Source organism: Salvelinus sp. IW2-2015, linkage group LG20, assembly GCF_002910315.2.
Source record: "Salvelinus sp. IW2-2015 linkage group LG20, ASM291031v2, whole genome shotgun sequence".
NCBI lineage: Eukaryota > Metazoa > Chordata > Actinopteri > Salmoniformes > Salmonidae > Salvelinus > Salvelinus sp. IW2-2015.
Genome location: NC_036860.1, coordinates 14,605,765 through 14,623,113, shown reverse-complemented (window position 1 = coordinate 14,623,113; position 17,349 = coordinate 14,605,765). Strand labels below are relative to the sequence as shown.

The window sequence follows — 17,349 nt, the reverse complement described above, 5'->3', positions numbered from 1 at the left end:
GTTTATGCTGTAAATGTGGATATTGACTTTGCCACTTCAGCATGCTTTTGTAGTAGAGGACAGGCCACACAGGGCTACAGGCCAGAAGGTTGAGAGTTCAGACGAGCTCACTCTCCCTGCCTGTTTCATTACACTAGGGTCAGAGCCAGCTGCAGACAATGATCAGTTAGGGGGAAATCAGATTTTCAAAATTTTGATGCCAAATTTTACACCAACAGGTTTCTGTGCCAATGCACCACACAACCAATAAACAAAGCATGCTGACTTCAGGCACTTCAATATCATGGTTTGTGTTTTCAACACCACAGTAAATAGATTATTTCAATCTCGACAAACAGAAAATACATCCCTCCCTACCTTGTAGGCTTACCCATTATCAAAGGCTTTACTTCACAATCTCTGAATGTCAATAAACTTTTTGGTGATTTGCAACAGATGTCTCCTTCCATTCATCAATTGGACGATGGACAGTTTGGATTGATTGACTGATTTTATTTGTCAGTTAAAAAAATGCATATATGGTTGATTTTGCAAATACGGCACTTTTGGATGGAAAATGTTTTGGAAAATGAAACCTCTTGAAACTGTTTTTTTTATCTGAATATTTTCTTCACTCTGTCTGGAAACAAGATCTAATAGTGGTTGAAACCATACTATTTAAGAATATCAAGATTTTTATCGGTTTCCCCAAATACCCGAGGGGAAATGTCCTTACCACCATTGTCACGACTTCCGCCGAAGTCGGTCCCTCTCCTTGTTCGGGCGGTGTTCGGCGGTCGACGTCACCGATCTTCTAGCCATCGCTGATCCATGTTCATTTTCCATTGGTTTTGTCTTGTCTTACATCACACCTGGTTCCAATCTCATCAATTACATGTTGTGTATTTAACRCTCTGTTTCCCCTCATGTCCTTGTCGGTGATTGTTTGTTTGTATGTGATGTGCAAGTTATGTTCTGGTGCGCGACGGGTTTTGTACCCACTTTTATTATTTTGTATATTTTGGTTTTCTGAGTTTTGTGAGCACTTATTAAACGACTCCGTTTATACCAAGTTCGTTCTCTCACCAATTACAACCATGTCATAAAATGTGCTATTTTAGTTGAAAAGGAAATTACAGAAATTGTGCCTAAGGTATTTTATATGACAATTCACATGAATTGTATTTTGTATGCCTTCTAGGCAGAGTTGCAAAGAAAAATATATCTCAGACTGGCCAATAAAATGAAAAGATAAAGATGGGCAAAAGAACACAGACACTGGACAGAGGATCTCTGCCTAGAAGTCCAGCATCCCGGAGTCGTCTCTTCACTGTTGACATTGAGACTGGTGTTTTGCGGGTACTATTTAATGAAGCTGCCAGTTGAGGACTTGTGAGGCATCTGTTTCTCAAACTAGATACTCTAATGTACTTGTCCTCTTGCTCAGTTGTGCACTAGGGCCTCCCACTCCTCTTTCTATTCTGGTTAGACCAGTTTGCGCTGTTCTGTGAAGGGATTAGTGCACAGCGCTGTAGGAGATCTTCAGTTTCTTGGCAATTTCTCACATGGAATAGCCTTCATTTCTCAGAACAAGAATAGACTGACGAGTATCAGAAGAAAGGTCTTTGTTTCTGGCCATTTTGAGCCTGTAATCTAACCCACAAATGCTGATGCTCCAGATACACAACCAGTCTAAAGAAGGCCAGTTTTATTGCTTCTTTAATTAGCACAACAGGTTTTCTAATGATCAATTGGCCTTTTAAAATTATAAACTTGGATTAGCTAACACAATGTGCCATTGGAACACAGGAGTGATTGTTGCTGATAATGGGCCTCTATACGCCTATGTAGATATTCCATTAAAAATCAGTCGTTTCCAGCTACAATAGTCATTTACAACATTAACAATGTCTACACTGTATTTCTGATCAATTTGATGTTATTTGAATGGACTTTTTTTTCTTTTTTTCTTTCAAAAACYAGGACATTTCTACAGTAAGTGACCCCAAACTTTTGAATGGTAGTGTATGTATTCATCATTGTCATGTCTAAATGTCCATATTCAGTGCCTTCGGAAAGTATTAACATAAGTATTCAGACCCTTTACTCAGTACTTTGTTGAAGCACCGTTGGTAGCGATTACAGCATTGAGTCTTCTTGGGTATGACGCTACAAGCTTGGCACACCTGTATTTGGGGAGTTTATCCCATTCTTCTCTGCAGATCCTCTCAAGCTCTGTTAGGTTGGATGGGGATTTTTTTTATTTAATACATTTTATAATATAGCTGTAACATAACAAAATGTGGAAAAAGTCAAGGGGTCTGAAAACTTTCCGTATGCACTGTATATTTAATTGAGAAAAAAAATTGTATTTCATAATAACATCCTTTTTGTTCAGTAGGTGCTCAACATAACAACAGGTGGTGGTGTGTTGTACACAGTCARTCATATAAAGGTCTATAGCATTGATGCCAAATAGTTAGCTCACGTTAGCTAGCTAGTACAGATGGGCTATCTGTCAGCTAGTTGGCAGCTCAAAGCTGTCACCTACAATCAAATYACATGGCATAGTTGTTGGCCATGTTGTTGGCCAGAGATCTTTTGGGATTAAATATCAAGACAATAGGGAAGAGGCTTGGAAAATGGAAAATGGCTTCCGTTGAGAGAGCAAGAGCGAGATGTATGTTAGGAGAAGTACAATATTATCARAAGGAGACATATAATTGGAATATGGAGGAGGAATGAAGAMAAAAAGAGAGGCAGAGGAGGTCTAAGAGGGAGGAAGAGGGTGAGCTTGGGTTGGGTTAAAATGGTGGAAAAAAGGGAGATGGTTTGATTAATAATAATGGTGGAAAGTGTAAGCAGAGTAAGCCGTAAACCGGATCGAGGTCTGTAGAAGAAATGGAAGTGAATGTGGGCGGATTATTAGAGGTGGCAGGTGTGGTGAAGTCGTCAGAGCCCGAGTCTTGCACCGATGGTCAGGATAAAGGTGAGTCTGTGACAGTAGGAGTGACATTTTTGGAGAAAGTGGACCCCTGCCTTTTGGCTAAACCATTTGTGTTTTCAGGGTGGGTGTAAAAGGAGTTAGGTTCTGTGGAATCGGTGAAGGTAACCCGAAGTGGTCTTGTGATAATTGTTTGTGTTTCCACTGGTCAGAAGGAGCAGGCACTTTGCYTCAAACGAATTGGAGCAAGAGATGTGACTTGTTTTGCTCTCAAAAAAAGGGCGCCATTGAAACAAGTGATTACTGGGGTAGTGAAAGTCGACCAACTGAAGGGAAAGATTCCCGGTGTTTGTGATGCTCGTCGTTTGCTGCGACGCAGACAGGGTAGGGTGAGTGGTGAAACAGAAGAGTCATTGTCTGTTCTTTTGAGTTTTGATGTTGAGTCTCTGCCTGTCAAAGTGATATTTCAGTTACGAGCTGATGTGCAGAATACACTACGTTGTTACAGGTGTCAAGCTTATGGYCATGTGGCAGGAGTGTGTAGGAGGGAGGCTCCTGGTTGTGAGAAGTGTGCAGAAGGGAATGTGACCAAGGAATGTGTAATATAAGGTAAAGAAGCGCTATGTGTTAATTGTAGACGTGCCCATGGGGCTGGAGATCAGAAATGTCCGGTGCCAGAGAGGCAGGTTGAGGTTACCAGGGTTAGAGTAGAGCAGAGGGAGTTGTATGCTGAGGCAGCGAAGAAAATGTAGGAAGATGGGTCAAGTGGGAGCGATCCTGAAAGGATTCGTGTGAGTAGTAGATCTGTATCTGTACAGAGGGATAGGCCAATGAGTGATATATGCTTCAGTAAGATTGACTTTTCAGTGTTCATATCAATGGTTATCAACTGTACTGCAGGGATGGAATGTAAGTCGCAGAAAATAGAGGTTTTGGTGGCAGCTGCAGAGAAGTGTTTGGTTGTACTAGAATTTATGTCAAAGGAGTGACAGGGTGTGTTGAGTGGTGGTGTCCCATCCTTTCAGGCTGTTGGCCTGAGGTAGGACTAGATACTGTAGGTTAATGTTGGAGTAGGATGGTGAGTTTTTATGAGTGTAGGGTTAGATGGTCGGGTATTTGTTGATTTAATTTCCTTTTTTGTTTTGGTGGCTGCAACATTTATTGGATGCCAACCGCTGTTAAACCTCATCGAAGAAGAGTTGACGATGACGACAGAGGGAACGTTAGGAATTTGAGGTAAGATCCTGTGTTGAGCTAGTGAATATGCATTGGTTGCACAGCCTAATGTTTCTTAGAAAAGCAATTTATTTTCCAAGCTACAATTTGATGTTGTAGTTGGCTGGCAGTGTTTGTGTTGTCTTACCGTAGCTAGCTACCCCAAGCTAGTTTGACTATGGAGTGGCTCGCTAGCTAGCTAGCTAGTTTGGGTTGAGTAATGCAGAGTTAGTAGTTTTGTGTTGGCTTTGAATTTATCAAGCTAGCTTGAGAGGAATGGGAAGAGGGTATGGCTGCTACACATATAGATCTCTCTTTCTTTGTGGAAGAATATGGGATATATCGTCAACATTGAGTTGTGGTGTATGAATGTGCACACCACTGTTTGGTTATCATTGTTAGCTAGCTAACCGGCATTAGTAAGAACTAGCTAGATGTGTGACGTAGGTCAGCTGTTGTCTGACTCTGTGGCCGAAGTAAATCAGCTAGTAACCAGGACGCTGTCATTGAATTGTCTCCGGTTATGTTTACTTTTTGACGCAATGAAGTGTCGTCTTTCCAAGCGCCAGTGTTGTGCAGTTTCACCAGAAAATGCACATTAATTGGGAATGTATGATCCCAGAAATGCTTGTTGATGCGTAATTGGMCCTGCATGATCCCGGAAATACTTGTCACTGCATGGTCATGACTGTTCAGCGATCTGCACACACATTTGAGAAATTGGCGCTCACATCAAATTTCACTGAATGTGTACAGGTTGGAAAATACCCGGAAACACCTCTTTTCATGCAGTGGTTTGTATAGAATTTTTTTTTTTTTACACTTCCGTGTATACATGTACCACTTGTGGAGCATTCTCTTTCTCTTCAACTTGGCAGTGGGCCAAGGTCAGTCCTAGGTCATCTTTGAGAACACATTAAAATGGTTGCTCTTTTTACGTTTTATTCCATAATAAAATACATCAAAGAATATTGTACTTTGATTTGGATTTGGTTTATTTGGGGGATAGATTCCATGGTATAAGTAGCAGAGAACAGAAGGAAGTACAAATACATAGATATACCCATTAACACCCTCCTAAAAACTAATAAGACAGGGTTTCCCAAACTCCGTCCTCTGTGTCACGTCTACTCCCGCTCCTTCCCTCCAGCGTTCGACGACGCCAGTATACTAACCACCGGTCCTGGCAATCCATCTTCACGCACACCTGGCAACTACCACTTCATTACTCCGTGATTACTTACCCTTCATTTAGCACTCTTTTGTCATCAGGTAGCCTTGTTTGTGTTTCCATGTCAGACACTTCACTTGTTTTGTATCGTTCCGTATTCGTCGTTATTAAACTCACTAACTGCACCTGCTTCCTGACTCCCTGCATCTACGTTACAGAATACTACCAGCAGTTAATCAGGACATCTCCCAGATGGTCAGCGAACAGAGACACCTACTTCGCCAACACCACGTCCAGCTGGCACAACTGGGGACTGCTATGGAAGAGGGGCGTCACCTCCAACAAGCGTAGGATTCTCCAGTCGACCCAGCGAGCAAGCACCCCAGCCCATCCCAAAAGTCCACCCAGGTCAGCGATGCCCGTTTGTTCCTCCCGGAAAAAATAGGATGGGTCTCCATCCAAATGCCGTGGCTTTCTACTCCAGTGCTCCCTCTATTTCACTCATCAGATGGGAGCCCCCACCACCGAGAGGTCTAAGGTTGCCACGGTTATTTCCTTGCTGACCGGACAATTCAGCAAGGAAATAAGTGGGCTACAGCTTTCTGGGAGAGAGGAGAGGAGGACCTGGGTTCCTATGAGGGCTTCATGACTCTGTTCAGGGGGGTTTTCGACCATCTACCGGAGGGCAGAGAGGGGGGTGAGCGCCTACTTTAACTACGGCAGTATGGCTAGACCACGGCGGAGTACGTGCTCACCTTTCGGACAGTAGCAGCATCCAGCGGATGGAATGATCCGGCGCTCTGCACCCTATTCAGAAGAGGATTGCGCGAAGAGGTCCAGACTGAGTTGGCCTGCTGAGATGACAATCTAAACTTGGACTCACTCATCGTGATAGCCATCTGTCTGGATAACCTTCTCCGGGAGCGTCGGCATCTCCATCGCTTCTCTCCCTCCTTCTTTGACCGTTCTGAATCAGAGTCTGAACCCATGGAGGTAGGGGGCACACACCTCTCCGCGGCAGAGCGGCATCGCCGGGGAGGCAGCTCCTGCTCTGTCCCTATTGTGGCCAGGAGTGGCACCAGCTTCAGTGGTGTCCGATGAGCCCTAACCCAGAGTCCACTAGAGCAGAGGGGACTCGTGACCTTCCATATCCCAGGGTAGGCGTGAGTATCCCATTTTCATTGTTTTCCGCCAAACCCTTTACGGTTCATATTTCATTGGCAGGCTGGCCCTCAAGTGTTGGCTCTACAGCTCTAGTGGACTGTGGTGCCGCTGAACACTTCATTGACCAGGCCCTCGCCTTCTCCTTGAACTGAACCTCATCCCCGCTTTCCTCTCCTTTTCTTATCCAAGTTCTGGACACACAACCATTGGGATCCAGCACAGTGATGCACATCACCGCACCACTCACCCTCACCGTGGGACCCATGCACCAGGAAAGCCTTCATGGAGAAGCTGGGGATCACGGTCAGCCTCACTTCCGGGTACCGGCCTCAGTCTAACGGGCAGGTGGAGAGGATGAACCAYGAGCTGGGGAGGTTCCTGAGGAGTCACTGCCAGGACCGGCAGGGGTAGTGGGCCCAATTCCTTCCTTGGGTGGAATACGCCCAGAATTCATTGTGCCATTCCTCCACCGGGCTGACTCCCTTCCAGTGTGTTCTGGGTTACAAGCTAGCCCTGGCCCTGTGGACTTCGAGCCAGATCAATGCTCCTGCGGTGGACGAGTGGTTCAGGCACGCAGAAGAGGTGTGGAACAATGCTCACGTGAGGCTCCAGCGCGCCGTCCGCAGTCGGAAGGAGCAGGCGGATCGCCACCGCAGTAGGCGCCCGTGTTCCATCCTTGTGATCACGTCTGGCTCTCCACCAGGAACCTCCCGCTCTGCCTGCCCTATAAGAAGCTGAGTCCCCGGTTTGTGGTGCCATTAAAGGTCCTACGGACGCTCAACGAGATAACATACAGATTACAACTCCCCTCTAACTACCGGATCTCACCCTCTTTTCACATTTTCCTCCTCAGGCCGGTGGTTCTTGGTCCCCTGGCTGATGCCGTCCCCCACGACATCCCTCCACCTCCCCTGGACATTGAGGGAAGCCCCGCCTATGCAGTCAGATCCCTCCTGGACTCCCGACATCGTGGGGATCGGCTCCGTGCTTCTACACCTGCATTGCTTGCTGTTTGGGGTTTTAGGCTGGGTTTTTTGTACAGCACTTCGAGATATTAGCTGATGTACGAAGGGCTATATAAAATTAACTTGATTGATTGATTGAGTAACTCGTAGACTGGGAGGGGTAGAGGAGCAGTGTTTGGTTCCYGTGGACGACATTCTAGGGTCCACTAGAATCTAAATCCCAACATCATCCGAGATTTCCACCTTTGCCGCCCGGCCCGCTCCTCGCCCTCAGGGCCGTCCCCCTGGCTGGGGTTGTTCTGCGGCTGGAGCCTTGTGTTGGGGGGGAGGGTACTGTCACGTCTACTCGCGCTCCTCCCCTCCAGTGTTTGATGTCGCCGGTCTACTAACCACCAGTCCTGGCAACCCATCTTCACACACACCTGGCAACCACCATTACGCACACCTGCGTCTCATCAGTAACACCTGAACTTCATTACTTCCTGATTACTTACTCTTTATTTAGCACTCTTTTGTTACTAGTCATCAGGTTTTGTTTGTGTTTCCATGTCAGACACTTCTCTTGTTTTGTATCGTTCCATGTTCGTTGTTATTAAACTCACTAACTGCACCTGCTTCCTGACTCCCTGCGTCTACGTTACACTCGGGACCCCAAGGGGTGCACATTTTGTTTTTTGCCCTAGCACTACACAGCTGATTCAAATAATAAACTAATCATTAAGATTTGATCATTTGAATCAGCAATCAGGGCAAAAATCTAAATGTGCAACCATTGTGGTCCCGAGGACCGAGTTTGGGAAATGCTATTATAAGATATTCCACTGGGCACACTAGGTCATTTCAATGTGGATAGTTGGGTAATATTTGGTTGAGACGTTGATCAATGAGATTACATTCTATAGGTCATCTGATGCAGCAATCCATCACTCTTCTTGGTCAAATAGCCCTTACACAGTCTGGAGGTGTGTTTTGAGTTGCCGCAAACCAGATGGGATGGCGTATAGCTGCAGAATGCTATGGTAGCCATGCTGGTTAAGTGTGCCTTGAATTCTAAATAAATCACCAACAATGCCACCAACAAAGCAACCCCACACCATCACACCTACTCCTCCATGCTTCACGGTGGGAACCACACATGTGGAGATAATCCGTTCACCTACTCTGCGTCTCACAAAGACAGGGCTGTTGGAACCAAAAATCTCAAATTTGGACTCCAGACCAAAGGACTGTTTCTTGGCCCAAGCAAGTCTCTTCTTATTATTGGTGTCCTTTAGTAGTGGTTTCTTTGCAGCAATTCAACCATGAAGGCCTGATTCACACAGTCACCTCTGAACAGTTGATGTTGAAATGTGTCTGTTACTTATCCTCTGCAGCGGACCTCATGAGAGCCAGTTTCATCATAGCGCTTGATGTTTTTTGTGACTGCACTTGAAAAATCTTTCAGAGCAAATGTTGGCTACTTTGAAGAATCACAAATATAAAATATATTTGGATTTGTTTAACACTTTTCTGGTTACTACAGTGTTATTTTATAGTTTTGATGTTTTCACTATTATTCTACAATGGAGACGTGAATCCAATATATAATTTGTTAACTTGTCAACAAATGCACTTTAAATAAAGTTTTATTTGATTTAGTCCTATTCTTTAACTTAATTTTTTTTGAGATGGAGACATYAATCCATGTCACGATCGTCTTGCTGAGAGAGAGTGGACCAAGGCGCAGTGTGTGCAAAATACATTCTCTTTTATTTTAGAGAAAAGGAAAAAACACGCAACGAACACTTTAACAAACTGAAACCAAAACGATCGTGAAGCTAAAGACGTAACCAGGTGGGGAATCGCATCTCTGCATGTCTGGCAGACATATCAGTGTTGATTGACGGACCACCACCCAACTGAACTCGGCAAGACGGAGCTGCTCTTCCTCCCGGGGAAGGACTGCCCGTTCCATGATCTCGCCATCACGGTTGACAACTCCATTGTGTCCTCCTCCCAGAGTGCTAAGAACCTTGGCGTGATCCTGGACAACACCCTGTCGTTCTCAACTAACATCAAGGCGGTGACCCGTTCCTGTAGGTTCATGCTCTACAACATTCGCAGAGTACGACCCTCCTCACGCAGGAAGCGGCGCAGGTCCTAATCCAGGCACTTGTCATCTCCCGTCTGTATACTGCAACTCCGTGTGGCTGGGCTCCCTGCCTGTGCCATTAAACCCCTACAACTCATCCAGAACGCCGCAGCCCGTCTGGTGTTCAACTTTCCCAAGTTCTCTCACGTCACCCCGCTCCTCCGCTCTCTCCACTGGCTTCCAGTTGAAGCTCGCATCCGCTACAAGACCATGGTGCTTGCCTACGGAGCTGTGAGGGGAACGGCACCTCCGTACTTCAGGCTCTGATCAGGCCCTACACCCAAACAAGGGCACTGCGTTCATCCACCTCTGCCTGCCTCGCCTCCTACCTCTGAGGAAGTACAGTTCCGCTCAGCCCAGTCAAAACTGTTCGCTGCTCTGGCACCCCAATGGTGGAACAAACTCCCTCACGACGCCAGGTCAGCGGAGTCAATCACCACCTTCCGGAGACACCTGAAACCCACCTCTTTAAGGAATAACTAGGATAGGATAAAGTAATCCTTCTAACCCCCCCCTTAAAGAGTTAGATGCATATGTAAAGTGGTTGTTCCACTGGATATCATAAGGTGAATGCACCAATTTGTAAGTCGCTCTGGATAAGAGCGTCTGCTAAATGACTTAAATGTAATGTAAATGTAAGTGCACACACAAGCTACAAAAGTACAACATAGACAATTACCCACATTAACCTAGTGCTATGGCTGTCTTAATATGGCTCCCAATCAAGACAATTAATGACATCTGTCTCTGATTGAGAACATTCAGGCAACCATAGACACAGCTAGACACCTACACTAAACACAAACCCATCTACTCTACTTAACCCCTAAACCATATAATTACATTTGAAATCAACCAGAGCTTGAAACCCTAGGACTGTTGTATTGTCAATTTTTGTTTGAAATCTGGGTTGAATTGAAACAATGGCTGATGATGACTTTGCAAATGCTATATACTGTAGGCCTAAATGTCATCATTGATTATTTTAGTTATAAAGTATGGTTACATTAATTTTCTTTGTTAAAAACTTATTTGGGATCGGTGTCCCTTCCACGGGACAGTTGAGCTATAGTAGGCTAATGCGTTAGCATGAGGTTGTAAGTAACAAGAACATTTCCCAGGCATAGACATAATCTTTGTCAGAAAGCTTAAATTCTTGTTAATCTAACTGCACTGTCCAATTTACTGTAGCTCTTACAGTGAAAGAATACCATGCTATTGTTTCAGGAGAGTGCATAATTCTGAACATGAAAAGAAATTAGGCACATTTGGGCAGTCTTCATATTTTTAAATGCAATGGTTCATTGGATCAGTCTAAAACGTTGCACGTCCACTGCTGCCATCTAGTGGACAAAATCTAAATTGCACCTGGGCTGGAGTAATACATGATGGCCTTTCTCTTTCATTTAAAAAAACAATACAAAAGAACAGTTGTTTTTTCTTTGTATTATCTTTTACCAGATCTATTGTGTTATATTTTCCTACATTCCATTCACTTTTCCACAAACTTCAAAGTGTTTCCTTTCATATGGTACCAAGAATATGCATATCCTTGCTTCAGGGCCTGAGCTACAGGCAGTTAGATTTGGGTATGTCATTTTAGGCGAGAAATGAAAAAAAGGGGCGGATCCTTAAGAGGTTTTAAACCTACTCTTTGGAATGGCTTCGATAGAAACAGTAAATCTATTTCGTTTTTAAGTAGAGAACTCTCAACAATCATTCATGATAGCACATTGAAAATAGTTACTGACAAATACCATAACTAAGCAGGGCTGGGTTTGGTTAAAATCCTGGATGGGAGACCAAAGTGTATCTTTAGATAGATCACAGTGCTCCCTATTGTTTTGTTTTTCTGATAGTGGATATAATGTTGAAGATCTGACGTTGTTTTAAAGGTACAAATTCAACATATTTTATACAAGGTTTGTCTATGTAAAAATTTGGCTAACATGATGACATAATCCTGTGGTTGAAATTTCACTTTAAAAACAAAAGTTGATTCAAATTGTTTGAGTTACAAACTATAAACAATCTATGAATAGCTGAGCTCCCACAAACATGCACATGTAATAGCACATGTAATATGTTTTGCTCTATGACGCTCAAACGCTACTCAAGAGTCGTTAGAAGATCATAAGGAATCCTAGGACATAGTATCTATAATACTGTAATAACCTCACATAGTTGCTGTCACAATCTAGTTGTCACTGACTAGTTGGATATTAATTTCCCATTGAGCAAACCATTTCTGTAATTACAGCATATATGAATATACATTTCTTTGGAAGACCTTAGTTTTATATTGACAATTTGTCAATAAAACTCATGAATGCAAATGTTGATGCCAAATTGTTTTGTGTTCTACTTGTAGCRCTGGTTGTCTTAAAAATGTATATATAAGAGCTGGACATGCAGATAAATGAAAGTCAGATAAATGAAAATACGATTTTTGCTGGGGTCTCGGGACTGATACAGTTAATGATATTCTCTGCTGCCAATTTGGTCTTTATCCCAAATCTGCGACCTCATCGTGTACATTAAAATAAGAATACATGTATGAGCGGAACTGAAAGTGAAAATAGATATCGCATTGTACTTACACTGAGTGTACAAAACATTAGGAACACCTGCTCTATTCATGACAGACTGACCAGGTGAAAGCTATGATCCCTTATTGATGTCACTTGTTAAATCCACTTCAATCAGTGTAGATGAAGGGGAGGAGACAGGTTGAATAAGCATTTTTAGGCTTTGAGACATTGATTGTGTATGTGTGCAAGACAAAATATTTAAGTGGCTTTGAACGGGGTATGGTAGTCGGTGCCACGCGCATCGGTTTGAGTGTCAAGAACTGCAACCCAGCTGGGTTTTTCACGGTCAACAGTTTCACGTGTGGATAACGACCGCTTTCGACACCTTGTAGAGTCCACGCCCCGACGAATTGAGGATGTTCTGAAGGCAAAGGGGATGCAACTCAATATTAGGAAGGTGTTCCTAATGTTTTGTACACTGTGTATATGTAATCAATTTTCAGAGTAAATACAAACTTAACTATGTATTCTATAAAATAATCTCAAGAGTTCATAATTTAACTGCGTACACATCTGTTAAATTTGTGACAGTAAGAAGAAGCTGCATATATATGATCATTAAAAAAGCCTCAAACTATACAAAGAAAATGTCCATTACCATATTCGYTATGTTGAGTAACAATATACGATAGAAAGAGAATAATAGCCACATATCAGTAGATGTGTGGAAACTTGATAACCCTACAGAAGTTAGAGAAATTTATATAAACTTGAAACGGTTCCGTAACGACAGACGCTGGGAAACGGGAAGCAAGTACAGGGTGAGGATTTTATAATAAATAGAAACAAAGCCAGAGCAGCGTCTGGACAAGAGAAACAAAACAACATCAATGCAGACACTGGAATGAAAATGAGGAAGTGACAGATATATGGCAGGCAATCAATGACGTGATTGAGTCCGATGAAGCGCTGGCGCGCACAACGTTGGTGACAGGTGCGCGTTATGACGAGAAGCCTGGCAACCTCGAGCGTCAGAGAGACAAAACTAATGAACAATGTGACCATACCCACAGTGAGTCAGGATTTCAAGAGAAATGAAACTCTTTTTATTTTTTTTACACTATGTTTGCGTTCTCTTCAGTCAGTGAAGTACCCACATCAGTTCTGTATTTTACGCTCTAGGCTAGTTACCGCACACAACTTGGTTAGCTGTAGATCAGACACAATGTCGAGTAAAATGACAGCCTCTATCTCATTGGAACAGGACCTCTTCAACTGTCCCACCTGTGTAGACCTGCTGAAAGATCCGGTGACTATGCCTTGTGGACACAGTCACTGTATGGGTTGTATCCAGGGCTTATGGGAGCAGGAGGACCAGATGGGAGGTCAGATCTGCCCCCAGTGCAAAGAAAGTCTTACACAACCGTGGCCCACTCTGAACCGAAATACTATTATGGCGGAAATGTTGGCGAAACTGAAGAAGACAGAACTCCAAGATGCTCCTCTTACGGAAGATGTGGTTGCATGTGACTTCTGCACTAGAGGAGCGAACCAAGCTGTCAAGTCCTGCCTGGTGTGTCTGGCCTCGTACTGTGAGACTCACCTAAAGCCCCACTATGAAAACCCTTCCTTTGGAAGGCACAAACTGTTGGATGCCACCCGACGATTACAGGAACGGGTTTGCTCAACTCATCACAAACTGCTGGAGGTTTACTGCAGAACCGACAAACTGTGTGTGTGTGTGAGTTGTGCACTGTACGATCACAAAGGCCATGTCACCGTCCCTGCATCAGATGAAAGAATGGAGAAGCAGGTAGGTGCTAAAACCATAGACATTAAAACCAGTAGATCGTGGTAGCGCCGACGTCATCCACGATTTTCCTATTGAAAACTACTGATGGCGATGTAGTCCTTTTCATCCTGCCTGAGATAGTCAACCTAACGCTGCGTGGTCCTGTGTGATGACAAATGTAGTAGTCAGAATGGATCACTACTTAATAAAATATCTGAATTTGTAGCGAACTTTAAAATGATGAATCGTGGAGATCGAACTTGTAATAATGTTAGAGGCCCAAACGGCCGTAAAATTTTGTTTTGTTTGGCTGTTCTGGCGATTGTAATTTACATAGGTTTTATAGAGCAGACCAGGGCTTTGGGCAGTGCACCACTTGGTTGCTACGCAGGCCTGGCTAAAACTCATTGGGGGAACATAATTTAGCTTTATGTAAAAGGTAATCTGAAGCGCTCTGGCGCAGCGATTTAGTTCTACCAATTAGCCTAATCTTGTAAATCACATCCTGATCTATGCTGGTTATCACATATAGTATCACGTGTGTCACTCTCTGTTCAGCTCTACTTATCATGTTTCCTTTGTTGTTATTAGTGCATTTGTTTGTTAAGAAAGTGGAAAGCTCATGTTGAGTTGTCTGTGGCTTCTCTCTGCTCACAGAAAGAGACCGAAGCCACAAGAGGATCATGTCGACAGAAAGTCAAGGAAAAGGAAGAGGAGGTGGAGCACCTGAGGGGAGCTTTGATGTCGTTTAAGGTGAGCTAGGATGTTTTGGAAAAGATGGGCTACTGTATATGATCAAGGTCAGAGAGAGGGAGTGGTGGTGGTGTTTGAAGTTAACTTAATCTGCCATAACTTTATCTGTACACATGTTGTACTGCATTGAATCTGTTATCGCCATCCTATTAGCTTTCTAAAGTACCAGTGCATCTTTAATGAGATTAGATTGATTTGATTAGATCACCTTTATTATCCCACCAGGGATATATTAATTTGGTAATTTGCTTAAAAAAACAAAATACATAAAAACTCAGAATATTACACAATACATTTTATATGAAAGTAAAATAGGCTGCAGATTTACAGTGCAAGTGCAATATATATTTACTGTACACACCTATCAACTAGTCAACAGTCCAATTAGACTATCCATTGTACAGCCTAATGGCTGTTGGAATTAAAGAGTCCTTACATCTGTTTTTCCTGAGCTTCTTTTTTAAAGAAGTCGTCTTCCCCTAGTCAGGCTATGACTGAATTTCGGGTGAAGGGGATGTGTACTGTCCTGTAAAATGATACGTTTTTGGAGGATGAGTTTTGTGTACTGGCTGAAAGCAGCTGATTCTTGGTCCATACTACCAATGATCTTTCRCACCGTCTTGATCAGGCGCTGAAGCTTGGCCTTGCACTGACATGTTGCCAAATGCATATCAGACCAAAGGGCAGCACATTCTGCAGGACATATTTGTAAAACATATGTGGGATATGACGATTAACATTAAAATGATTTTACATTAAAAAATACTATCTGTTCTAGTGACTGTTTCTTTGCAAGGGCACAGACATTGAAATGCTGTTTGTTTATATTGGTATTTATGTGGTCACTCTATCGACTGACTCCCTGTTGATCTTTGTCGGGGGGTAATTAAGTACCAGAACATTGAAGCAGGGTCTAAATCACTATATTCCTTTCGATCAGCGCTCTGCAAGGGAAGCTGTTCTGGACAGCACCAGGACCCTCTCAGAGCTGAAAGCATACCTGGAGCGGAGGGGCAACGAGGTGAAGGAGCTGATCAGGGCTCAGGAGAAGGTGGAGGTGAACCGGGCGGAGGCCCAACTGCAGCGTCTGGAGCAGGATATTATTGCGCTGAAGAAGAGAGACTCTGAGCTGAAGAAACTCACACTGACCCAAGATGACGCATACTTCCTTCAGGTATAAGCACTTCTTTGTTTAATACTCCTTACACAGAGTAGTAGAAGTAGACACTGGATTATCTTGAGGATAATCGGTTTTGCAGAATGATATCTTTAAATGAACAGACATAGTTTGCTGCCCTGGAGTTCAGCTATATGTGAAGCCGTTTTCTTTCTTCAATCTTTCCAGCATTACCAAGACCCCAGTAGCTCTCCTGTATCTGAAGACCTGCCGAGCGTCAACATTGACCCGCTGTGTGATTTTGGGACAGTGAAGAGAGCTTATACTCATTTCAAGGAGCAGTTGGAATGCTTCTGTGATGGAGGAATGAAGAGGATATTGAACACAGGTAGAATTTCAGAGGTTCCCCACTGGGCACAGACGTCAATTCAATGTCTATTCCACGTTGGTTCAATGCAATTTCTTTAAAATGACGTGGAAACAACGTTGATTCAACTAGTGTGTTCCCAGTGGGTTAAGACTGCACGTYAGATGTGAATGAGGTACTGTATATCTTTTGAAAACCCTTGAATTGGGAGTCTGGGTTTTAAAAGCTTGTAAGAAATAATAATAATGTGTGCATCTGTGTCCATTTCCACAGTAAAAGCCATCCATATGCTTCAGTCACCAAAGCCCAGCCAATGTAAGTGTGTTTATAATCTCAGCATGCAGAATTTTTCCAGGAAAAAAACTCACAAAATACTGTAGCCTATGTGAGCTAAAATGTTTGTGCAATTATTTCACTTTCAGCTCCAAAGACAATTGGTCAAGCCAATGGGAGCCCCCCAGCCTTCAAGCCCGCCCTGGTAATGGGGGAACCTGCAGTAACCTGCGACACTCCCCTTTCCCTCTGTACAAAGTCCTCTATCTTGAAGTGCTCTTCCATGAGCAAACCTCCAACTGGCACAGCGATCCTATTCACCAAAAAAGGGCCATCAAATGTCACTAAACCTGCTGCTAGAGTAGAGGCCATCCTCACCAAACCCTTGTCCACCACAGACAACCTTCTCTTGACCAAATCGGCATCTAATATGAACATCAATCCCCTGCTTACTAAATCCTTATCTAACACTGAAGGGTTCACCAAACCTGCATCTGGAGCTGGTATAGCAGTCCTTAACACTGAACCTGCTCCTACAACAAGTAGCAGCATTTTCAATTGTCCTGTCGGTGTTTGTGGTAAGCCTGCAGTTGACGTGGATGATTTTTGTAAGGCAGCATTAAACACTGACAGCGGTCCTTTCACCAAACTTGTATCTGACAACAATAGTAGGGAAAAGCCTAGCACAGGTTTCTCCTTTGGCAAGCCTAAATGTAACGCAGGCTCATCCCTCTTTGGCAAGCCTGACTCCAACACAGGATTTTCATTTGGCAAGCCGGAATCTAACACAGGTTCACCCCTCTTTAGCAAGCCTGCATCGAACACAGGTTCACCCCTCTTTGGCAAGCCTGAATCTAACACAGGTTCACCCCTCTTTAGCAAGCCTGCATCTAACACAGGTTCACCCCTCTTTGGCAAGCCTGCATCTAACACAGGTTCACCCCTCT

At 43.7% G+C, this 17,349-nt stretch overlaps 1 protein-coding gene across 1 annotated transcript; it reads left to right on the top strand.

Moving 5' to 3' along the window:
* Nucleotides 1-13,060: 13,060 nt before the first annotated feature.
* On the top strand, nt 13,061-17,345 carry LOC111981702 (uncharacterized; the record flags this gene model as incomplete). The annotated part of the gene is made up of 6 exons (XM_024013103.2): nt 13,061-13,913; nt 14,550-14,645; nt 15,586-15,819; nt 15,991-16,150; nt 16,403-16,444; nt 16,552-17,345. Coding segments are annotated over exons 1-6 (2,136 nt in total), but the record flags the coding sequence as incomplete, so codon positions are not given.
* Nucleotides 17,346-17,349: the final 4 nt, after the last annotated feature.